Below are 25288 nucleotides of genomic sequence, written 5' to 3' on the forward strand. Positions count from 1 at the left end.
CAATCAGATATCCAGTTTCATGACTTAAAAAGTTCTTTGGCGTTTACCAAGATGGAGAAGTGTTTGTGTTGCCTCTTATTTCTTACTTAGTTTCTGCACTTTGGATTAAAATATTCCTTGTAACTTTTAAAAATAGAATTTCCTTCCAGATTTCCTGGATCTCATCTGCTAATGCCTCTTCGCATTTATTCTTCTTTAAGATGCTTAATCTATCATCCGGGCTGCCATTGGCAGAAACAGTGTAGTCAACAGTCATTCAAAAAATCAATTTGGAGCGTCAGATTCTATAATTTGACACATTGGCATAGAAAAGTGTTATCAGTTTGTGCCAAGACCCCCTAAGAATAAATGAGGCCCCTAGTTTTTAAGATATCCAGTTGTAAGATTTTTCTCAGATCTAAAAAACACATTTTTTAAACACCACATGGAAGCTTTGAGCTTCACAGAGGAGCCCCGCTCCTGGGGCATCACCCTCGAGAATAATCCAGGATGTGTTCAAGTGATGAAGATGTTGTTGATGACGGGCAGAGGGGCTCAAAATAGCAATCCATGGAAAAAAGTGATTTTCCAAAGCGCTTGGCACGTAGGAGGCCCTCGGTGTTTGTGGAAATGCCTGGCATAGTTCAGCCTGAGGAATGGCCCATCAGTAAATCCACGTGGCCTGGATGGACTGTCACACAGCCAACAGGAAATGCCGACCATCCGAAACTCAGAATGGAATTTTGTGTACATGCTGTCATTGATCGATCAGTGTGATCACCTTTGGACAAGGGCTGGACGGGCGTAGAGGGTAAAGGGGCCCTGTCGATGGTTGAAGCAGAAACTTCTTTTCTTGTTACTGTTGTAACCACTTCCTGTTATTTTTGTCCTATTATCTTTAAATGATTCCAAGAAGAGTGGAGGATGTGTTGGCATATTGAGAAAGGAAATTTCATTGTCAGTGGATTGGTAAACTTCTGGAATTTTCCTAAGGATGGATTCCAGTTCCCAAGGGGAGCCTAAGCAGGCGCATCCCCCAGAGCCAAGCCCGGACCCTCTGACTTGGCAGCTCACACTCCTCCCCGCTTCACGTGGCCCTTCTCTCCGTGGCACTGCCAACCCTCTTCCGTGATGAGTTGGTGACTGGGTTGGACAGCTTTTCAGAGCCGCGTTATCTGGTCTGCAGCAAATCTTTCTGTGTTATTATTTGTCTTATTCTATTTGGATGTTTTCTATTTGAAATGACATTTCTGGGCTTCAGAGGGGCTTGGCATGCTCCCAGGTCGGTTGGTTCCCTGGGAGAATGCATGCGTCTGCGTGCTTCACCCTGGGTCATGGCAGAAGGAGGTTGGCCATGGGCAGGCCTGGTCCTGGCCAGTGGCTGCCCCACCCCATTCCTAGGAGATGCTCCTTTGTCATTCCTGACAAAACCCGGAGTGCCCCACACTGCCTCCCCCAGCTTCTCCACGATCCCACCACGTCGGGATCATCAGAGAGTCGCCTCTGCCCGGACATAAATCCAGCCCCTCCAGTGCCCCATCAGATACAACTTCCTCAGTTAACCCAGAAGACACAGCGATGTCCTATCTGGTCCCTGGCTTGCTTCTCAGGAAATCCCACCTGGTGTCAGTCCCAGCGACAGCCTGTCACCTGCAGCCTCTGGGGTGAGTGACACCTCCCCTCCCCGCACCTGCCACTGCTCCTGGCCTGTGGCCTGGGCTGGGGGTGGCTTGGTCACCTACCGCGGCCCCTGGAAGCGTGCCCAGCTGAGGGCTTGCAGAACGGCTGTAAAAACAGGAACATCTGCGGGAGGTTGACGGGGTCTTATGTGCCAAGGTGAGCAGCAGGCCGCCTTGCCAGGTGACCGTGGGGCCTTTCCAGGGACACAGGCCTCATTTAGCCCCGATGATTAGAAATCAGCTCTAAAGACTCTCCACCCTCTTCAGTTGGAAAGAGAGCTATTGCAAAGGTCCTACCGTGTGCCATGTTCAAACCTCCAGAAATAAAACCAGCCCTGAGCCATGGTGTCCCGTGTCCCCTTCCTTTCCATAGAGCCAGAAGCTGGTCGAAGGGGCACGCATTATTGAGACCTGGGGTCACCTAAGCCTAGCTTCATCTTTGATGAGTCCCAACAAATGACCACCCATTTGACTCTGTTTCCTTGTTTGTACCAAGAGTCACTGGCCAGAAGGAGATTAGATGAGGGGGGAACCACCGAGTGTCTTCACCCAGGGGCACGCGCAGCCCGGCCGGGACAAAGGCTGTAGTGTGTTACTTGTGTTTCCTCTGGACTCCGCTGTCTAAGGCTGTGGGCCTCGGCCACTCTCGCTTCTGCCTGGAACTGGGGCCTTGATTCCTTCCCTGACGCTGCATGGGGCACCCAGCTCCCCTGACCAGCGCTCAGGGCCGATAGCCCGGGGGCTCTTCCTGAAATGCCTGATCCCCTTTGTCTGGGGCCCTCTTCCTCCTCCTTCTCCCCCTTCCAGCTCCCCCAGATTCTCTGCGAGGCCCCCTAAGCCCCCTTTTTCAGGCTTCCATGAGAGCACATAGACCGACCTTTTCAGAGCTCCATGCAGGCTTCTAGCACCTTCTCTGGGCTCCACGGGAGCGGCCGGCACCCCAGGCTCTGAGAACTCATAGAAGCTACTCTAGGCTCCAGAAGCTCATCTTCGGGCTGCACTTCATGCTTCAGCCCCCCACACTGGATTTTGGGCCCCCAAAGGCAGCACCATGTGCTGTTCCACAAAGATGTGGCAAGGGCATTGCTCCCTCAGAGTGGACATGGGCACAGCCCAGAAAAGGGTCCCGGAGGCCCCCCTGCCCTGGGGGGGTTAATCCCATGCTGCTGGTCTGTGAGGAGCTCTTGGGAGGGTTGGCATGCAGGAGGAGGGGCCCGGGCAGCAGGGGGGCGCTCCTGGGGTCAGGGGCACTGCCTGGTGACTACCTGGTGTGGGAGCATTCCAAGATCTGAGCAGCTCGTATAGACCGGCTGCTAGAGGCTAGCTAGTAGCTGGCACCACCCACTGCTGAAGCCCCCTGCCCATCCAGGTCTCATGCCACGCCTAGCACAGAGCCTGCATGTAACTGACGCTCAGGAAACGTTTGTTGAAAAGACCTCTCCCACTGAGGGCATTCACTTATTTTTTTGGTAAAGATTTCGTTTATTTATCTGACAGAGAGAGACAGCGAGAGAGGGAACACAAGCAGGGGAAGAGGGAGAGAGAGAAGCAGACTCCCCGCGGAGCAGGGAGCCCGATGTGGGACTTGATCCCAGGACCCTGGGATCATGACCTGAGCCGAAGCAGATGCTTCACCGACTGAGCCACCCAGGCGCCCCTGAGGGCATTCACTTATGTCAGGAATTTTTAAGGATAACACAGGGCTTCATTGGAAAGGATGTGATGCTCATTATGGAGTAATGAACGCCCGTGGCCAGAAGCCAGCCTGAGCCAAGGTGTCGTGTGAGCTGCCTTGCAGGGGAATCTGCTCCCAGGCCATGCACCAACTCCCATCCCTAAGGTGTGGGGAGAGCTGCCTGGCCCAGCTTCGTTCTGGAGAGTTCCACTAGCGAGTGTCACAACACCTGACACTGGTGGGGGCAGAGGACCAGCATCGCTGGGGCGAGGTGGCTGGGACCCCACGTGGAAGGGCTGGTTGGGAGACGGGCCTCGTGGGACAGACTGGGAGAGGTGGGCTCCGGCACCGTGTGGCCGTGGGGACACCAGCCCTCCTGGCCTGCTGGGAGCACAGCCAGGCGGGTATAAAGCGGGCTTGCGTTGAAAGAGCCATGAGAACCAGAGATCACAGTGGCTCAGCCCCCTGACTGGGACGGGCTGCCATCCGCGTCCAACCACTGACCGTTAGCGAGGGCCACCCACCAGGCTCCTCCAGAGGATGGAGTCGGAAAGTCCAGCCGCGTGGTGCCACGTGAACCCCTCGGGGGACATCACTACTCCACTCAGGGGACAGCCTGCGTTTTCTGTAGTTGCTGTGATTAAGTACGAAGAAGTCACTTCCTCCTCCTGAGCCTCGGTCTCCTTATCTGTAAAATGGGAAGGCATGCTCCTGTTTGAACGTGGCCTTCCTGTGTCAGCGAGTCCGTGTGTCCGTCCCGAGCATGGAGTCCAGCGCGGGGTGAGCATGTGGTTTCACTAACCGCCCCCTTCCCCAGGGCCTTTCACGTTGGAGGGGCCCGCTCTCCAGATCCTGCCCAGCGGCTGCAGCAGACTGGGGTGACTCCCTGCCCCACAAGGCTTTGCGCCCCCTGGGGACGGGGCTGCTTTTCTCCCCCTCAGTTCACCCACCTAGCTGGCTCCTGACTCTCCACTTCACACTCAGAATCTTGAGCCACATTCTGGAATTTTCTTGAATGACTTGACCAGCCTGAGAAGTGCCCCACACTGCCCCAATTCTCTTCTGCTCACCCCGAGTCCATATATTAACAGACCCGGGCAGCAGATCAAAGCCTACTGTCTGTGGGTCCCCTGAGGGGTCAGTGCCTGAGAACTAGAATGGCCCTGGCGCGAAGGCGGCTCAGTGTCCGTTCCCTCTCACCACACCGCACATCACTCCGCTGTGCCCGGCTGGAATCCCACCCAAGCTCAGACCCACGTCAGCCGCGAAAGCATGCCTCTCGTGTGTCACCTTGTCCGGTGAGAGAGCCCATGGTGGGTGCCTGGATCCCCGTACAACTCCGGACAAGTCCCTTTCCTAGCCGGGCCTCAGTTTCCCCATGGGTCAAGTGCAGATGGTAATTTGGACCCTCTGGACTGGCTACAGGGGTCTCCTCAGGATGCTCTGCAAACTGTCAGCATCCTCAGCGTCTGGGCAGCCGCGCTCCAGCAGACTCTCAGCCCAGGTGGGGTGGTGATCTGGTGAGGCCAAAGAAAAGACCCAGAGACAGCAGTTGAGACACAGATTTACTGGGGGGGACTGACATACAGGGAGTCCAGGAGCGGCCGACTGGACTGAGCATCTGCTGCTGGGATCAACGTGCAGCAAGTTTTCATACCAGAGCCACTTAACCTAGCAAGCATCAGCGGCCTTTCCCTCCTTGCATGGAGATCGGGGCCTGCCACCTGCACACTCTCCGTTATAAGGGCGACGCTCTGGGTTGGCACCCCCGGAGCCCCCGGCCTTGAACACTGAACAACACATTTCACGGCACATCCTGCTTGGTGGGACTCTGGGGGGAGGGCAGGATCTCTCCGTTCTCAACAGTGACTAACAGGGGCACTCGGGGTGTGCTTGCACAAACTAGCTGTCCAGCCTCATACTCACTGGACACGCAGGTGTGTCCACACACACCTGCACCTTCCGCCAGAGAGGGGCCCACGTGGAGTTGCTGTGACATCTTCCCCCGGGGGGTGCAGAGAGGCGGGGACTGCACCTGCCACGACCGCGAACCTACCTCGTGCTCTTTCCTCACGCAGGTGTGTGACATCAGTGTCATCAGCCCCTTTTACAGATAAAGAAAGTGCATCTCGGAGTCCGGGCCTCACCCGGGGCTGCACACCTGTGGGAGCACCAGCCACGCAGGTGGGCGCCCCCTACTCACAGCTGCGGTGGTTTTCCGAGCTAGCCGGGTGGAGGAGATGGGTGGGAGATAGGGGCTCATCTGCACGACGGGGAGGGGCAGGAGCCGAACATATGGCCCTGCCAATGAAATAATTATAGAGCATGAAAATGGTTCAATTAAATCATTTTTTGAAAAGTGAATATGTACAAACACTCAGCAATTAAGCAGCCGATTTGCAAAGAGTGACTTTCCAACTGAGCTTGCCTTTCTGTGTGCCCAGTTTTAGAGTTGGGTTTTTTATTTTTAATTTGAATAAATGCAGATTGGCATAATCACTCCCTGCACTCCCAGATGCACTTAAGGAGAACTTGGAGGTGGTGGGGGTGCAGAGCGCTGTGGGGAAGGTCACCCTGGGGGGAGGGCACGGCAGGGAGGGGCTCGGGGGTCGCTGGGGCAGCTCAGGAGGGGCGTGTGGGGGTAGGGCCATGGAGGCCGCCGCTGCTAGGGCTCAGACATGAGCACATCCCATCCCCACATTTTTGATGGGAAACTCATTGCCCAGAGAGGGAAACCTGCTCACCTGAGGTCACAGAGCCTGCAGGTCTGCCCCCAGAGCACCTCCATAGGAATCCAATAAGCATTTGTTGAGTGCTCCCTGTGTGCCCAGCCTGTGGATTCCTGCAGGATCCTGGTGACCGCTGTCCTCACTGCGTGATCTGTATAGACTTCACGAGGAGGCAGCGTTAGGTTCCGGGTTGGTCAGAAGGTCTGGGTTCGGACCTGCCCCCACTGACCAGCTGGTCACTGAGGCCAGTCAGCCTCTCTTTCCCGGACTTATTCACGGTGATAAATTCCATTCTCGTCCCCCGCCTACACTGGGGGTCCACCGAGAGACAGGCAGTCAGAGAGGTGGGGATCTGGCGGGGGCCAGGCCAGCCCATTGCGAGGCGAGCTGGTCAGGCTGTTTACTGCTGGCCTTGGCGGTCAGCATTCTTACCCGCCGAGTGTTGGGAGCCCGTCTGGCTGCGTCCTGGCGCCTGGCATGCAGCTGGGAGCCGGCAGACACTCAGCCAGCATGGGGGAGCGATCGGAGGGACACGGACGGGGACGGGACCCTGTTACTAGGGTTGCGCGCAGCATCTCAGTCTCCCCTGTGTTCTCGTTCCCTGCTTCCCGCTCTCTGAAGAAACTTCGCCCCGAAGCCTGTGCACCTGAATTCCAGCCATGCCCCGCACTCTTCCTGGGGGCACAGCGAGGGTAGGGGCAGACTCCAGAGGAAGGGGATGTGACAATGGATGGGAGGTGGGGGGGATGCCCTCTGAAGGTGGAGGAGGGACCACCAGCCAAGGAGAGTGGGTGCCTCTAGAAGCCGGGGAGGTGAGGAAAGGAGCTGTTTTGGACTTTTGACTTCCCAAACTGTAAGATAATAGATCTGTCCTGTTCTAAACCACTAAGTTTGGGGTATTGTGTTACATCAGCTGCAGGAAACTGCTCACAGGTCCTGATGAAGCCCGCCCAGCCTGTACCAGCCTCCGCCTCCTCTGAGCCTGTAGCCCACGGAGGCCCCTCGTGGATGGCTGCAAGATGGAGAGGGATGGCGAGGGGGGCATGTTGGCACCAAATGTGAATGATTCTGCAGGAAGAGTCGGCAGGGTGGGGTGGGTGGTTAGATGGGTGGTGCGGGCAGCTGGGGGCAGGGCAGTCGAGGGTGGCCCCTGCCAGGTCAGTTTCACGTCCCCGGAGAGTCTCCCAAGATTCTCTGGACATGTCCATCGGCATCACTGCTTACCTGGAAATGCGGGGCTGCTCTGTCTCTCTCAGCAGCCAGCTTGTTGTCCCCATAGGGCAGGACAGTGTCTGTCCTGCTTACGGCAGGAGGAAGTGACCGGCACACGGTAGGTATTCCGTAAACACGTGTGCCATGACCGAACTTGACCCAGGGAACACATTTGAATTCCCATTTGGAGTGTGGAGCTGGAAGCTTTAAGGAGCTAAACAAATATTGGACAGAGGAGTGAGTGAGTGAGTGAGTGAGTGAACTGAGGGCCTCAGCCTCCAGCAAGAGGCCTGGAGTTTGGGGCTCATGACTAACGGGAACCGGATTTGCATTGTCCTGCAGTGTGAGCAGTTCCTGGTGCCTCAGTAGCTGGAAGCAGTGGTGGACTGGTTCAAACAGATCCCTCCTTCCCTGTCCCAAGAGCAGGAAGGAGAGCTAGCCTGTCCTCAGGGCCTTTGCACCTGCTGTTCCCTCTACCTGGAAGGCTGTGTTAGTTTCCTAGGGCCACCATAACAGAGGACCACACACTGGCTAGCTTGAAACAACAGAAATTTATTGTGCACAGTCTGGAGGCTGGAAGTCCAGGGCGAAGGTGTTGGCAGGGTTGGTTTCTTCCAGAGGCTCTTGGGGAGAGTCTGTTCTGAGCATGTCTCCCAGCCTCTGGCTGTGGCCGGCAGTCCTTGGCATCCCTTGTCTGCACTCTCCATGTGTGTTTGTGTGTCTGTGTGTCTGTGTGTCCCTGGGTCCAAACTCCCCCCCTCTTATGACACCAGTCATTGGATCAGGGCCCGCCCTACTTCAGTGTGACCTCCTCATAACTTACATCCGTAAAGCCCCTGTTTGCAAATAAGGTCACATTGCCAGATTCTGGATGGACACAGATTTGGGGGGGACATTACTTAGCCAGCTACAAATCGCTTTCCCCCAACCAGGCACATACTCTTTTCCTTCCTGTCTCTGCCCAAACATCACCGCGTCCGAGGGGCCTTCCCTGCCTCTCTGAGACAGCAGTCCCAGTGTCCCCTCCAGCCTAGCGCTGATCATACCTGATGCTGTTATATTTTTCTTATTCATCACCCTCGCCCCCTCGCCCCCCTAGACCTGCTCCACCTGCAGGCCCACACTAGCAGGTGCCCAGGAGTGAGCAGGTGTGAGCAGGCTCCTGTGACCAGGAGGGGGAAGGGTGGTGGTGGGGGTGGGGGGGGAGGCTGGATCCTCGAGAAGCACCTGGGCTGAGGCAGGTGGGTGTCAGGGATGGAGGGGAGGGGTGGGTGGCAAGATATCTGGGAGGCAGAATCCACGGGCAGGTCTTACACTCAGCTTGCTGGTGGTGGTAGGGACAGCAGAGGGGCCAAGAGGCTCAGAGGACCCTTCCATGTATCAAGCTCAGAAACACAGCCGTTGGTTTCCGTGGAGACTCGAATTCCTTGGGTCTCTGGATCACTCCTCTGCTAATGGGCCGCTGGCTTCCTCCTTCCCAAAGCAAATCAGTTCTCTGAGGTTTGGAGACTAAGTGCGTCCCTAATCACCCCTCCAGGGAGGCTTTCTTGGTTCGCTGGAGCAGAGTCTCTCTGGGGAGGCCAAGGGCAGTCAAGGACCCACCTTGGGGAGGGGGCTGGCCCCCACCAGAACCCCCTGGAAGTCAGGGGGTAGGTATTGCTCTCTGTCGTGGTCTGGGAAGGGTCTTGTGGCCCTGAGGCTGGTAAGCACCCTGGCCTCCAGGGACAGGTGGACAGGTGGCCACTAGGCACCAAGACAATGAACATGGCCCATCTTCCCGGAGCTCCGGTTTCTCTTGAAGATTTGGGGAGGAAGTCTATGTGTGCAGAAAGCACTAAAGATGTACCGGGGAAGGCAATGGACACGTGCTGGCAGGGCAGGCATTTATGCTGCGCGGCCCCAGGCTGGCCCCCAGGCCCTGACAACACTGGGCAAGCCTGAGAAACACTGCCTCGTTCAGCCCCCAGAGGGGGAGGGTGCTGCTGGGGCCCCAGGACAGACTTCCAGCCGACTCCCGTGGCCCTGGGGCTCGGCTCGTGCAGGCGGCTCTCAGCTGTGAGGACACACAAGGTGATCACAGGGAGGCCCAGGCCCGAGGGGTTCCCGCTGCTGGCCCTGTCCCCTCGGTGGGTTGACTCTTCTGACCGCTCCTGATGGGGAAGCTCAGGGACGGCCCTGAAGCCCGACATCCTGGATGTTCCGCTTTAGGGTCAGACAGGCCTGCCCACCCCGGGGCTCACGGCCAGCCTTGCTCTGTAATCACAGCACATGTTAATGGGGTGATAATAAGGAACATTGGTTTTAGGGTCACAGAGGTTTTAAGCTTCCATGTGGAATTAATTCCATGTCCCGCTGTATCAGTTGCTTCCAAACCACACATGTGAAATCACTCTGATGACCCCTCCCCCTCTTGCCCCGGTGGGCAGGGGGTTTAGAGCCAGAGATTCCGTCCTGCACCCCTCATGCTACGGCCAGGAGAGTGGGCCCCCAGGTGAGGAGGGGCCAGCCCCTGGAATGGAGCCAGCAGTGGGGGGGCTCGCCGGTAGACCCGGGGCTGGGGGCCTGGTTTCCAGGGGCACCCGGAGCTCTGTCCTGCCTGCCGTCCCCTGCTGTCCTCCAGCTCTGTGTGGCCACGGGGGGAGGGTGCAGCTCCCCGGAGCTGCTCCGGGTCCGGAGAGGGAAACAGAGAAGCAGACAGGCCGCTGGGAGGCCTCAGCACAGTGAGGGCCGTTCTCCAAAGCGAACAGGGTGCCGGCGTGAGTGGCTCCGGCCAGCTCGCACCTCCCGAGTCAGGCACTGGTTAGCTGAGCGATCCCAGGCGGGAAGCTGCCTGCTCTGAGCCATCCTCCTCGTCCTTGGGGCCTCTGCAAGGGAGACACAGTGAGCTCGTCTTTAAGGGCTCTCGAGGAGTCGAGAAGATGGAAGGACACAGAAGTGCCAGGCACACGAGGGGCCCTTCGCAGACAGGCACGCATGGGGAGACTGGCTGGCGTTCACTGACTCCACACCCCGCGCCAGACCCGAGCGAGCGCTCGAGACCCAGGGAGCCCTGTCTCCTCCCTGTTGCCTGGGGCATGCTGCTGCCGGGGGACGTGGTCTTGGCTGCTGTGCCCACACTGATGTGCGGCCTGTGCTGGCTGTCATGTGGGCTGGACCCATCTGCATCTGGAGGGACCCCTTGCTGACACCTGTCGTCCTGTCCCCCCAGGTCCTCGGACTTCGGGACGTCCTACACCAAGCTCACGCTCCAGCCCGGTGTCACCACGGTCATTGACAACTTCTACATTTGCCCGACGAACAAGAGAAAGGTAAGGGGCACGCCAGGGCGGCTGCCCACTCCGCGCTGCTGGGCTCTGGCAGCGGGCCTCCTGCCCGCTGTCCTGCGGGTGTCCTGCGACAGCCTGTCTGGTTCCTCCCAGGTCTGTGCTGACGACCGTGTTTCAGTGGCCAGCCGGGCGGTCGCTGGAAGGCCGTGTGTGCTTGTGCGGGTGACTCTGTCTTCTCCAGGCCCCGCTGACGGCAGCCAGGGCCGGTGGGCGCTGCGGACTGAGGAGGAATCCCTGTTGGGTTCGGGGTCCTTGGAAGGCCGAGTGAGCAGCTGCGCTCTTGGGCAGGTGTTTTTATGTGGTTTTGATCTGGATTCAATTTTTCATCTGAGCTGTACTTTCTGTGTTCCTGGTCTGGGTGTGTCCCCTGAGTACCCTTTGCCTGGCTGTGGAATTGGGACCCTAGCTCTTCCCAGGCGGCCACCACCAGCCAGGTTCTGTGCGAACACCCATTTGCAAACCTGTGCTTGCTTCCCGGCCACCTGGGACCCCAGCACAAGGGCAGAGAGGCCTTGTGTGCTTGGCTGCGTCCGGAGGAGCCGCTCAGTGTCATGGGAAGGGACTTACTTGGGCGGATCAGGTGCCTCACGGGAAAGGGGAGGTAACCCCGTCTGGCACAGAGAATCGTGACATCAGGGATCAGAACCCACAGCCTGGCACTCGCTCAGCGTGAGCCTGGCCCACAGGCACTGACAGTTGCTCTGGGGACTTTAAACCAAAGGTCAGGGCGACACAGCCCGGGACATTCTCTGTCTGTCACCGGCCAGGAGGGTCCTCAGGTGCCCGGGAAGGTGCCAGGGCCGGCCCCGCAGGCTGTACCCACCTTTGGAAGTGAGAAGAGCAGAAGCAATGAGGGAAGGCGCAGAACGGGGTTTCTGAGGCCGTGAAGTCAGGGAGGCCTTTACTGGAGGCCGGGTGGGTCGGTGGTGACAATAGCCAGGGATGTGGCTCCTCTGAGCCTCAGTTTCCTGGCCTGTAGAAGGGGTGGATAGGAAGGTTAGTGAGATGATGCATGTAGTGGGGGAGGGGGCAGCGAAGGGGCTTCTAGGTTGGCTAGGGCCATTGGGACAGGTCCCAGGTGACATCTGTGTGGGCCACCGGGAGATGCGTGGAGCCCTGGGGGAGTGGGGCACCCGGTCGAGCCTCCTTGGCAGGCAGTGCAGGGACGGGGACGCAGGCAGGGAGACAGCAGCATCTCTAACGCAGATGGGACCACCTGGCCCGTGAGAGGTTACCTGAGGACCGATGTATCGATGGGGTAGAAGGCTGGGTCTGGTGGGGGCCTGTGGCAGCCCCGGGGCTAGGCCGACATTGAAAGAATGGAATGAGTGAATGTATGAGTATGGCAGTCAGCAGCAGTGACCCCCAGGCTGCCTTCCTGCTGGGTGAGTGGCCCCCAGAGCTCCCCTGCATCTGCCAGAGTCCCCCCAACCCCTGCTCAGGGCCTGTGTGCGAGGAGCCCGGGGCTCCTTCCTGGGGTTGCTGTGGTCACCCTGCATTTGCAGGGGGCCTGAGGGACAGTGCCTGGGCTGGGGTGTCCTTGAACTCAGTCCAGCTGTGTCGTGTCCCCCAGTAAGGGAGGGCACCTCCCTGAGGTCCCCTCACTTCTCTGAGCCCAGGTGTCTCATCTGTGAATGGGGCTGACTGGTCATAATTGTCACTGTGGGGGGCGAGGGCTGCACAGTACATCCCCAAAGATATCCTCTTCCCAGTCCTGGAACCTGGGACTGTCACCTTACATGGCAAAAGAGACTTGACAACTGCAGTTAAGGATGTTGAGAGGTTGTCCTGGATTCTCCAGGTGAGCCCATGTCACGACAGGGCCCGCATCAGAGGAAGGCAGGAGGTCAGAGTCAGGTGTGAGGGCAGAGGCTGAGGACGGAGGAGGGACACCTCTAGAAGCTGGAAAAAGCCAGGAAGGCATTCCCCCCGGAGCCTGCAGACAGGAACACAACCTGCTGACCCTTGGTTTTATCCTTCTGGCCTCCAGACCGTGAGGGAACACATTTCTGTTGTTTTAACCCACTCGGTTGTGGTAACTTGTTACGGCAGCCGCGGGAACTCCCACCGCGTCCATTTGGGGGGTAGACTGCAGGGAGGCCAGCTCCCCTTCTCCCCCTTCCCAGCGCATTGCCCTGCCCACCCACATCCCCTCTGGATGGAATCAGTCTCCCCGGCCCCCTCCCTCTGGCCCCCAAGGGAAGCCCACGGGCCCTCCTCCTTCTAGAGCATGGACCTTGCTTCCCGCTGGACCCCAGACAGGGAAGCCAAGTCATGGATGCGGGCAGGGTCCAGCTTACAGATGGCTCCGGCCTCTGTCCTGTCTCTGATCTCTCACACAGCAGCCCCTCACCCCACACACTTCAGGACCGAGCTGACCCTCCCTCTGGTGGGGCTGAAGGTGCTGATAGGCCCACTGAGGCACGCACTAGCCCACGGGCGGGCGTCTGTCTTGGAGGCAGGCAGGGACAGCAGGGAGGGCAGCTGCCTGCCTCTGGGTCGCGGGAGCTGGGCAGCGTGGGGGTGCCAAGCAGGGCAGACTGGGAGTGCTGGGAACCAGAAGGAAGTCCGGGCACGTGTGAGCTGGGCAGGAAGGCCGCCTGGAGGCTGACGCCTCTCCTTCTCGTGCTGGAGTGTCGGGCCTGGATCTGGGTCCAGCTCCACAGCCCACCAGCTCTGTTCTGAACCTCCGGCTCCCCGTTTCTCCTCCTGGAATGGGGGTAATAGTAGTAGTATCTACACTGTTGTGGTGATGGGGTGAAATGAGGTGCTTCTTGTCAAGTGCTCAGAACAGGGCCTGGCCCAAGCAGACCCCCCTCCCCAGGTGTTCCTAGGACCGTTGTCCTTAGAAAGAAATGCTGGAGGCCCTCTCCTTACCACCCCCTTGAGACTGTGAGGGTAGGAACTGGTTCTGGGGTGATTCATCCTCACACAGGGTGGCAGCTATCAGCCGTGTCTGTCAGGGAACAAGACCTGGCCCGGGGAATGAGGGTCCCGTCAGGTGTCTGTGATAGGTGTCTGGAAGGGGCGGGTCACTGCCTTCTCCCCACACCTCCCTGTGTCGAGAGAACAAGTTAGTCATTCGTCTGGGGAACAAGGTGGCCTGAGCCTCAGAGTCTAGAGAATGAAGTGCCAGCTTCTCTGTCTGAAGAGGCGGGACTGGTACCTAGTGGGGCTGGGGACAGATCCCACTGTCTGGAAGGGCATGGCCCACTGGAGGCTCTGGGTGACCGTGGGGCTGGGAGGCGGCCAGCAGAGGCCTGAGCTCCGGGCAGCAGGCTGCACCGCTCACCAGCAGGACAACCATGGGCACTTATGTCCGCTGTCCCTGCCTGCGTTTCCAAGCTGTCACGTAGGGTCCAACAGCTGAGCAAGGATTGCATGGGAACTATTTAGATGGGGGCCAGGAACGCGGTGGCGCTGGGCCCCTGGAGCTGCCCCTGCAGGAGACGGGCTCCATGTGATGTGGATTTGAATGCACTGAGAGCAGAAAAGTCCCAGGTGGGGAACAGGCTGGGGAAGGTAGAGGGAAGAATCGGGGAGCCACTGGCTGGTCTCGGAACTTCTGAAGGAGCATCACAGGAGACAGGGCAGCCTGGACAGATCACTTGGTGGAGACCGGATTGTATTCACCTCCAGGTCCTCAACCGGGCACAGCCCTGAGCGCTCAGCTAGGATTCGGGAAATACAGACGTCGTGGGCTGGGCTGGGGTTGGGGTGCTGCCCTTCAGGGGAAGAGATTTCTAACTTCCCATGAAGCAAAATTTTCCTCCTCACTGCACTGCATGATTCATTCACTTACGGCTTCCTGATTCTTCAGCCATCCCCATGGTGGGAGGAAAAGAAACGGGGCTCAAGTCAGCCTCCAGTGGAGAGGATTTGTCCTGGGGTGAGTCTGATCTGGGAGAAGATCAGGCCTTTATTTGCAGGGGCGCCTGTGGGTACGCATCTCCCTCTTCTGTTAGGGTAATGGATAGACTTTGCAGGAAGATGCGAATACTATTAGGAGTCCATTTACCAACAATTACAGACCAAGCAGCACTTTATAGTTTCTTAAGAGACCACTTTGTAACCTGTCTTACAAAATGAATTCCCTTTTATTTTTGTCTCTCTTGCAGTAAAATCAGAGCTCCATGGCCTCGCTGGCCATCGGTAGGGCCTTCTACTCTTGTCATGGCCTGACCTCAGGCCTTCGGGGCCCTGACAGTCTCCAAACATCCCCCATGGGCCTTCCGTGCTGTCTGCAATCCCTACCTTAGGTCGGGATAGCTGTGTATTTCTAACTTGGCCACAGACACCACGGCCCACGGGGCTAAGGCTTGAAGGCATGGCCTGCGGGCGCTGACTGGGGTATGGGATGGCTTTCAAGCGTCGTGCTTTATATCAGAAATTCATATGAATGTTCATTTTGCTCCACGATGCATCAGTGTTGGTGTGAATACTAAAATGACACACACATGCACATTTCCAACAAAAAGTCTTTGTCAACCTGATGACCCAGGAGAATGCTCCCATTTTAAGTACTGGGACCCCCTGGCCCAGCCAGCACCATGCCACCCTCCCCCGGCCCCTGCCTGTCCTGGGGTGCACATGGCTTCTAGTTTGAGAAGCACTGGGTTGGGACAAGATGTCCATCAATACGTCCATATGCTCATTCTGCTCACTCACCTGAGATGCTTTGAGGAATTGCCGTGTGCCACGCACTCAGGATGGAGAGATGAATCAAAACAAAATCTTGCCTTCAAGAAGCTCAAGGTGTCTCAGAGAGCCAGAAATCCACTCAGCAGAGGAAGCACCGATAATGACCAAGAACGCCCGAGTTTCCGAAGGCCCTTCACGGGTCGGCTCTGGTATAAGGAGCTTCACGTGTGTTCTCTTGGAGCCTTGCCACAGCCCTGCCACGTAAGGTTTTGTGCATCTCGCGGGTGAAGGGAAGCGAGGACCAGACGGGTGCGGTGGCCTCCCACACCACCCAGCAGCGAGTCAGGATTTGCCCCCAGGCCCAGGTGACCCTTTCCACTTCGTACTGCCCTGCGCGGCCTCTGAGCAGCCTGTCCTGGGGGTCAACAAGGCTGCCCCCTCCCGTGGGAGGGAACCTAAGGGAGAGGGTGCAGGCCTGGAGCTGAGTCAGATCCTGGTGCTGACGTTCAGTCAAGCTCTCTGGACTCAGAACTCTCGCCAGGAAGACCTGGCAGCGCTGCCCCTGGCCCCCCCCCCCCCCCCCCCCCCGGCCTCGTCACCTGCGTCCTGTGGCCAAGTGAGGCCCAGGCTCCTTCATTGTTCCACAGCCTGTACCTTGTCTGCTTCCTCGGGCAATCACAGTGTGTTTAGGACAAAAGTCACACTGTGTTCTGCTCTTTGCATCTGGGTGTCTTTTCTGGTCTACTTGTGTAGGTCAGCCTTTCTTGCTCGGATCTCAAATTTGGCTCCAGGAGCTCTTTTGCTGTCTCTCTGTCTCCCCCTCTGTCTCTCTCTGCCCTCCACTCAGTTCCTGTGCCTGCTAGCCTACAAACCTGGTCTCCAGCTCTGAGGTGCAACTGGGGTGGAAGTCCCACCCCTCTCCGGTGTGGAGCCCCACCTCTGGAATGGAGGCCCCGCCCTTCCTGGTGTGGAGCCCCGCCCCTCCCAGGTATGGAAGCCCCGCCCCCCAGGTATGGAAACCCCGCCCCTCCCTGGGGTGGAGGCCCCCCCCCCGCCCGTGTGGAGCCCCACCCCTCCCTGGCGTGGAAGCCCCTCCTGATGCGGAAGCTCCGCCCCCCTCCCACCGCAGACCTCTTGGCCCACCCCTGCCTTGTTAGCCCATCTGGGGCCCTGGCAGGGGCAGTTGTGGTTGGCGCGCTCAGGAGGGAGGTGAGGTTAGCCCAGGTCCTGTGGACACGGCCCCCGCAAACCCTCTTCTGCGCTCACAAAGCGCCTGTCTCACAAGCGCCTGGTGACCTCTGGCCGGTCCGGCCTAGGCTGGAGAGCAGCTGCCCTACAGCAGTGTTGCCCCGGGCTGTATCCTGCCAGGTCCTCAGACGCCCGCGTCCAGGGTCTCGGGAAGCCCAGCGTCTGTTCATATGTTTCCAGTGTCCTAAGCATCAAGGAGTTAGTTTTGTCTCTATGCTTTGGCCAGCCAGCTCCCTGTTCCCTGGGCCCAAGCAGTGTCCGAGAATGGGTCAGGAGGAAGGGGCCCGGGCACAGAGTGGGGAGATCCAGGGTCCCCCCTATGCTGCCCACCTCTCTGGGCAGGTGAGAGATGCTGAGTCCGAACCTGGGTGTGCGGGGATGTCATGTCATGGGGCAGGGACAGGGTCGGAAGACAGTTTGGGATTAGGTGGTGCCCCCAGCCTTCTGGGATAAGCTGTGGGTCAATGGGGTGCCATTGCCTGAGATTGGGGGCCCTGGGGAGGTGGCAGACCTAGGGGTAGCGTGAAGGCCCAGAGGAGGCAGATGGGGTGGGGTTTTGATCCCCAGTGTCCCCAGCTCTCTTAGAGCAAAGCGGGGGCCCCTGGAGCACCCTGCTGTTCCTAAGCCTCACCCCCACCCTCGGCTCAGCACTTAGGCTGAGCTGGATCCTTCCAGGTCTGTGACTTACGAGGGGAGGGGTGGGAGCCCCTGCCTGGTGGGGAGACAGGCCAGAGAGTGGAGCCCTGCCGGGAGCTGGGAGGTGGCCATGGGGCTAAATGGGCCTTTTGTTCCAATCACTGAAGCTTTCCATTTCCCTTGAGAGCTAGGCATCCTCCTCTGTCCAGAAGAAAAATGGCTCAGTTGGGCTTGTTGATGTACGGAGGCTTTTGTCTCAGAAATAGAGTGAACCCCTTGAAAGTTCAGCTAATGCGTGGAAAATGACTCCCTCTTAAAGCCCATAGGTTGTTGTGGGAGAGGGGAGAGAAAGGGGCCTTGCTTCTTGGAAAGCCAGTCTCCTGGGCCTCGGGCCTCTGGAACTGATAAAGCTAGAGGGAAAGAGACTCTGGATTCCCCCTCTCTTTTGAAGATAGTGCAGAATCTAACACCCCGGGGACCACAGCCCCAAGCGAGTGTGTCACCTCACACGGCAAAGGGGCCCATGCAGGTGTGATTACATGGAGAACGTGGACATGGGGAACTGTCCTGGGTTGTCCGGTGGGCCCCGTGTAGGCCCGGCAGGCTTGTAAGAGGGAGGCAGGAGAAAAAAAAAAACAAACAAAACAAGAGATTAAAACAAAAAAAAAGAGGGAGGCAGGAGGGTCAGAGCAGGGATGTGGCCCTGGAAGCAAGGAGTGGGATGTGCGGGTGGGGGGGGAAGGAGATACCCCATTGTGGGCTGTGACAGTGGAAGGTGCCGGGGGCCGAGGGACGCAGATAGCCTCTAGACACTGGAAAACACAAGGGATGCTGGAACCTTCAGCCCTGGAACCTTCAGCCTGCTAACACCTTGACTGCAGCCCAGGGAGACCGCTTCTGGACTCAGACCTGTGTCACCGCGAGAGGATGCATGTGTGTTGTTTTAAACCATGCGGCGTGTGGTACTTCGCCACGGCAATCACAGGAGACTTGTGCACAGCCAGGATCCCAGGGCCCCAGAGCTGGGGGGTCTGAGAACAGCACGCTGTCTGTGGCCCCTGGAGAGCCAGCCACCACCGGCTTCCATGGGGCTGGGTGGCCTCTCCGCTTCTGCAGTTCCATTACCATCCACAGCTGGAAGAACACACAGGGCTGCAGGGCTTCTCTGGGGAAGGGAAGGAGCTTAGCACCGTGGGAGTCTGGGTGGAGGGCAGTGGGGCAGGTGTGTGTTGGCAGGGGTGCCGGGCGGAGTAGTGCTGGCCTGGGCAGCAGGCATCACCGGTGGCCCAGGGAGTGGAAGGTGGGGCTCAGAGCACGGCCATGGGCTCCCACTCCCGCACATCACGGGGAAGATGCAGGTCCCGGGACAAGACAGCCCTGGGACTCAGGAAATTTCCCGAGTCCCTCTGAGCCTTGTCTATAGAGGTTGAGTGAGACGTGCTATCCGTGTGCTGTGCACGGATTCGGGCACCGAGCCACTGCCGACTCGGTGACCGACGATGACATTGTTGCAGATGTCATTGGTCGTCATCCCACCGAACCCACAGAGCAGCATGGTGCCATGGGTGTCCTTGTCCTACAGGAGAGCTGCTTGCGGCTCAGAGATGATGAAGCTCCCAGCGTCAGCGTGGTGCCGGAGGTGGGGCAGGGCTGGACCCCCACACAGGCAAGGGTTTTTACCCACCCTGCCACCCTGGTTCTTTGGAGGGTTCAGGGAAAACACAGTGAGACAGAGGGAAGCCACCAAAAGTCCTTTGTATGTATATTCTTAGCATTCATTTGTCACTAAACTTGGGCAGTTTTATTCTTTAATTTAAAAAGGTGCTGACCATGCTCCCTCCCCCCCCAGTACACGAATACCCCGATATCCAGGAATTCGGCAAGTCCTATGGCTTCTCCAAGAAGTATGGCTGCCCATACTGGGAGAAATCATCGGCTACCGGGGAAGGCATGAGTCAAGGACTGTACCGTCTTGAGTACTCCCGTGGGTGAGTGAGGAGGCTGGGACAAGCCACCTCACCTCCCTCTGAGTTAGTCTGGTTGGAAATAGGTTTATCACATCTACCTGCTCCAACAGTTGGTCTTCACTCCATGGAGGTCAAGGGAAGAATGTGGGGGCCGTGTCAGTTCACTGGGAAAGAATGGCTTGATTGATCGGTGCTCTTGACCTTGGGTCAGAGCCAGAGGGACAGAGAGGGTGCCAGAGGGACAGAGAGGCAGTGCTCATGTCACATAGTAGCTGTCCGTCCTCATGTGGGCTTTGAGGGGCCTTCCGTTTCTAGTGTTCTCTGTTCTAGTTGTCTACCTTTAACAAACCGGCCACCACGTCAACATGCACCCTAACACCCCATGCTATGTTAACCAGGATTCCGGGGATTATAGGCAACATAGACTACTCAGACAAGAAGAGGAACATATTGACATAAGTGATGGCTTATGTCTGATGATCAGGGGTAGCCTCCTTCAGGCACAGCTTGATCCAGGGCTCTCAGTGACATGGGACAGTCTCTCTCCTCCCATCTCTCTCCAGGCTCTCCTATGTCTTGGCTTCGGTCTTGGGCACGTTTTTGTTACCGGGTTGGAATGATGATCTCTGGGAATCCCAGACACACTTGATCCTTAGCACTGGGATCTCAGAAGGAGCGGGGTTCTTTTCCCAATAGGTGCCGCACACAGATCTGGGGGAGGGCTCCCGATGTCCAGCTGGGTCAGGGTCCCTTTCCTGAAGCCTCAGTGTGGCCAGAGGGAGCTGATGCTCTGATTGGCCAGGCCTGGTCACATGTCCTCTGGGGGTGGGGTTAGCCCACCCTAATGGAACTGAGTGAGCGGAGGCTGGTTCCCGAAACCAGATGACAAGATTCCCTGAGCAAGGGCAGGTGGAAGCAAGAGCAGCTCATGTGCCCACATCCACCAGCATCTGGAGACACGCCGGTGACTGATTCTGCTACTGCTGAGTTTCTTCTAAGTTTGTTGTGAGAAAAAACCCATTCCTTTTTTGAGGAATTTGTTTTGAATCTCAAACTCCCTCTTCCTGCTTCTTTCAACTCAGCAGCCAGTGTGTATTTTTAGCTTGAAAGAAGGACCTCACAGCTGGCCTGCTTTCCTGTGGAAGTGCCCCGCCTCGACAGTGGGGTTGCGGGGAGCTGGGGGGCTGTCCGCACTGAGATGGAAGCTTTCTGCAATAGTGCTCACGAAGGGCCAGCATCAGGCCCGAGTGTGTAGTTGGTGTGCAGTTCATGCTGCGTCCTTCCTGTGCCCGCACAGATCTCTTCTGAGTGCGTGGGACTCCCAGGTGAGGAGCTCCAGCACCACATCGTATCCAGCTTTGTCCCCCGCGTGCCTGTGAATTGACTAGCACGAACCACATCAGCTCACAGCTCCGTAGGGCTTGTGGGAGCCCTCCCTGGCTGGTGGGATGGGTTCGGGGAGAGGAAGACGGGCTCTAGTATTTGCTCCTGGAGACTGAAATGAATCCTGTGTACCTAAAGCACGAATCCACTGGTGGACGGTTTCGGCAGGGCTGGGTAAGGGCTGCAGGCAATGGGAAATAGAAGCTCTTCTTTATACCCATGGGGAGTCTGCGTATTTTTGTTTCTCGTGTGTGTATGTTTGCATTTCAAGCAGCCGAGGCTGAAAATGTTTGATTCCCAACCACAGTGACTCCCTCACTGTGAGCAGCTGTGGGCTGTGTTGGGGGTGGGGACTGGAGGTGAGCATGCCTGGGGGAAGTGGGCACCTGTGTTCTGGGCCAGCCCCTGCCCTACCCTGCCCTGCTGGGGGGCTGTCTGCAGACTATAGCACTTCTGTGGGCAAAGGAAGTGTGGCCTCCTGCAAGTCCGAGCTTCTCAGCACCACTGCTTTATGTGGCCGTGGGTAAAGTAGGGTAGGTGGCAGCCACGGGGCTTTGGTGGCCACCAGCAGAAGCCACTGCAGGCCAGCAGCCGCAGAAGAGGTTTACACTGGAAAACCGTCAGGTAGAATCAGGACCAAGCAGGTGGCTGGCAAAGGGCAGGAAGCAGGGAGTTTGCAGGGACCTTGCTAGCTACACAGTTGCTGAACAGGAACCCCAGTGACACCCTCTCTTGGGTCTTCGGTAGATCTGAACTTGCCCTTTTGAAGTAAGGAACCTTTTTATTTTCATTTTTTTGAGAGAGAGAGCACGAGCGGTGGGGAGGAGCAGAGGGGGAGGGAGAAAGAATTTTAAGCAGGGTCCACACCCAGTGTGGAGCTGGACGTGGGGCTCCATCTCACGACCTTGAGATCACGACGTGAGCGGAAACCAAGAGTCAGACGGTCACCCGACTGAGCCACCCAGGCGCCCCTGAAGGCAGGAAGCTTGATGGGTATTTCCAACAGGAACTGTCTGCCCTGGGGGATTGGATATTCTGCAAGAGGGAAGTAGATCATCTCACCGAATAAAGAGGGAGTGGGTGCCAAGTGACCACACACCGATTACAAGGGGGAAGCAAAACGTCCACGTGTCTAAGCCCCTTTGTCCATCTGTCTGACAGGATGCCAGGGTATGGTGAATCGGGCAAGGTTTGGGAGGCCCGGTGGTCCTAGGTTCAAATCCAGCACTCTGGCTTATTAGCCAGTGTGTCCCTGAGCCTGTCGTGAGACCTCTCTGGGCCTTTTGTTTCCCTCCATGAACTGTGGTAGATGGTAGCAGGCTTGGATGCTTGGTCACTCTGTTCACTCTTGCGCACTGTGGCGGGCTGAAGAACGCTCCTCCCCGGGGGCGTCCGTGCCCCGATCCTGGGGAACCCGTGAGTGTTACCAGTGCAGGGGAGACTAAGTTAGGGATCCTGAGATGGGGAACTTCACCTGGGTCATCCGCATGAGCCCGGTGTAATCAGAAGACTTCTTTTAAGAGGGAGGTGGAGAGTCCACGGGAGAGAGAAGTTGAAGATATTGCGCTGCAGGCTCTGGAGACGGAGGGGCCTCGGAGCCAAGGCATGCGGGCGCCTCTAGAAGCCAGAGAACGCAAGGAACAGATTCTCCCCTGTAGCTTCCAGAAGGTTCCAGCCCAGCCGACACTTTGGTTTTAGGCCCCTACGGTTCGTTTCAGACTCTGTCATCCAGAACTGCAGGATAGGATGCCAGTGCTGTTTTTTTTTTTTTTTTTTTAAAGATTTTATTTATTTATTTGAGAGAGAGAATGAGATAGAGAGAGCATGAGAGGGGGGAGGGTCAGAGGGAGAAGCAGACTCCCTGCCGAGCAGGGAGCCCGATGCAGGACTCGATCCCGGGACTCCAGGATCATGACCTGAGCCGAAGGCAGTCGCTTAACCAACTGAGCCACCCAGGCGCCCCTGTCAGTGCTGCTTTAAGCCAATAAATTTGTGTTGATTTGTTGCAGCGACCGTAGGACACCATCCCACACTCGTGGGGCTGTCACCTCCCTAGCCCTTCAGAGACTGTCCAGGCACTGTGGTGGGGAGAGGGGCCCCCTCGGAAACTTTGAGGGTCTGTGCCCACCGCGGGCTCCACTGAGAAGAAAAGGCTGTTGGCCTGAGACACCCCCCCCCCGCCCCCCTGGGCTGGGGTATTAATTCAGCAGCTGGTGTCTTGGCCTTTTCTTTGCCCCCAGGCCATGACTGCGCTTTGCTTTCTCGCTGTGTCTGTTCTGTTTGGAGCGTCTTGTTGCAGGTTGTGCTTTCTGATGTCACTCACAGTCACACTGGCTGCCAGGGACTTGGCCTCTCTTTCTGGCTACTTTGTTCCTGGAATTTCTGGTCACCCCGATGATTGCTTTTTAGCTTGCCTCGCAAGATCCACTGGATGGACCTGTAGGAAACGGGATTGCCATTCTCCAGGGAAGGTAACTTTGATGTCGCTGGTCCGGCTCATCCATCACATCCTCCTCCTCTTCCCACCCCGGCTCTATAATTGGGATTCTCTGGCCAGGTCTCCATGGGCCCTGTCCTTCCAGCCTTGTTTGGCAGGTGCATGAGAGCCCCTCCTCTGGCTTGGCATCCACCCCTTTGTGGTACCGATAGAAGTAAGACCCTCGAGGCTCCTGCCACGGCGAGATGCAAAGTCCGGGAGGGGGGACAGATAAGAAAACAGGTGGTCCTGATACAGGGTGGGTCACGGTGCTGGGCGCCAGGCGGCTGAGGGCTGTGCCTGCGGAGAGGCCCCCAGGGGAGGCAGCAGAGAGCCCACCGAGTGGGGACGGCTCCCGCGGCAGCCTCATGGCCAGGCTGGGTGGGCTGGCCGTCACCACCTTGGTGTCAGGGCTGAGTTCCCCACGTCCTCACCCAGACCTTGGCCATCTCGCCATGTGGCGTTGAACGCAAACAGCCCGGCACCTGAGCTTTTCATCAGATGACTTTTATGTTAGTTTCAAAAAAAAAAAAAAAAAAGGAAATTGCTGCGCGCCTCCTGGCCGGGTCCCAGTTTGTGAAAGGAGACTGTGATTAGGTATATGAATAAATTGTAATACACAGATAATACGGCCGTGTAATTACTCGGGTATAAGAGAATAATTGCACGGGTAATTATGCTCTGTAATTGTCAGTGTTCGTAATGGTTGCCGGCACCGCGGCCATGCTCCGTGCGGCCCATAAACAGACACCTAAGGACGGGGCCACCATACGGATTCTAATTGCCATGTAATTAGAGAACAATTAAATAGTTATTTGTCCCATCCAAATCAGCCATTATGTGTCCTCCAAAGTCCTGCTATACTTTTTAATGAAATGTGGCCATCTCCCTCACTAGCAAGGGACATAAATACCGTTTCTCCCCGAGAGCGAGGGCCTGCTTGAGGCGGGGCTGGTGGTGTCCTAAGGATCCTCTGCAGCATAACCTCTGGGGTTTCTGACCTCAGAGCTGACCAGGGTTTCTGTGCCGTCACATGGACGATGACGACCCCCAGGACGGCGGCTCTGCCTCCTAGGCACCAGCACTTTGCCGGAGGCACAGGGTGATCCTGCTTCTGAGACCCGGACCCGGAGAGTGAGGGCCGCCAGGCAGGGCTCCTCTGTGGGACACAGGAGTGTTGGCCCCAGCCCCACGCCTCCTGGAGTCCCCGTGACGCTGACTGTGAACACAGAGCAGAGATAAGCTGCCAGGCAGAGCCCACGCTAGGAACCAAGCAGCCCTGCCCACCTGCGAGAGCACGGGAAGACCGTCCGTCGGACGCCCAGTCGTGTGGGCATCTCTGCAAGGGCACGCTGCTCCCAGGGGCCACAAGCCAGCTTTTCCTTCGCACCTTCCGCCTCCCCACTTGAGCCCCCCCAAGCCCCTGCCTCTGCACAGTCTGTAGGGCGGGAAGGGAGGCGTGCGGTCCCCTAGTGGCACCGTCGGTGTGGGTGATGGACGGAGGCGAGGAGGAAGAACAGCTCCCCGTGGGAAAGGGGGAAGCAGTGGGGCTGGCGGGACCAAAGCTCGGGTGCAGGACCCTGGGAATGTCCACGGCAGGACTGAAGGCCATGGGGGAGCAGGAGAGAGCAGAGGAGCAGGAAAAGCACATCCACTGTGTGAGGGTAAGCCTAGGGTGTTCTCGAAAATGGGGTGGGGGCTCGAGGCACAGGGATGACGGTAAGAAGGAGGTGCCAGTCAGAGACAGGGGGAGGGAGAGCGCAGCTGGGGACCCTGGCATTTCCGAAGCAGAACCCAGGGCAGGCGAGCCGGGGCAGGTGTCAAGACAGGCCTGTGCCTCAGGAAGCAGAGGAAACTCGGAAGCCGAACGCACATCCTGAATTTTCCTTCTCTACTCATGACGGGAAGAGGAACTTGGAATACTTTTCAGAAAAGAGAAATGATCTGTAAAAGAAAAAGAATCAGGCCAGTACAGACATGTTTCCGGTATTAAATTTCAAAACAATAAGATGGACTCCGGTGTCCGCACACGAGCGTGGGGAAGTTGGGCTCTCCGTGTCTGACATCCGATGCAGCTGTCGTGTGCAGTTTCAGGGAAGGCAGGGGCGTCTTCAGAGAGCAGAACATCCTCAGTTACACAGCCAGGTTCCTGTCTGAAAGGAGAAGCTTTTGAGAAGATGTTGTGGCAGCAGAGAAACGGATATCACTCAGTGCCGGGGAGGCGGAGAAGGCCTGGCATGGAAGCAGATGGGGAGGACCGTGCCCAGATGCACCTGTTGTGGAAAAATGGATAGAAACCAAATGCACGTGTCGAAAATAACTCTGTGGAAAGGAAAG

The 25288-nt window shown here is 57.6% G+C and overlaps 1 protein-coding gene across 1 annotated transcript in view; it reads left to right on the plus strand.

The window, feature by feature from the left end:
• The window catches only part of SORCS2 (sortilin related VPS10 domain containing receptor 2), a gene marked incomplete at its 5' end in the record, with an annotated part of 454802 nt that overhangs the window by 268627 nt on the left and 160887 nt on the right, over window positions 1–25288 (plus strand). The window contains one exon of the mRNA XM_044913028.1: window positions 10483–10582. Within this exon, the coding sequence (XP_044768963.1) occupies window positions 10483–10582 (100 nt within the window). The remainder of the gene's footprint in view (window positions 1–10482; window positions 10583–25288) is intronic.

Source organism: Neomonachus schauinslandi, chromosome 2 (assembly GCF_002201575.2).
Source record: "Neomonachus schauinslandi chromosome 2, ASM220157v2, whole genome shotgun sequence".
NCBI lineage: Eukaryota > Metazoa > Chordata > Mammalia > Carnivora > Phocidae > Neomonachus > Neomonachus schauinslandi.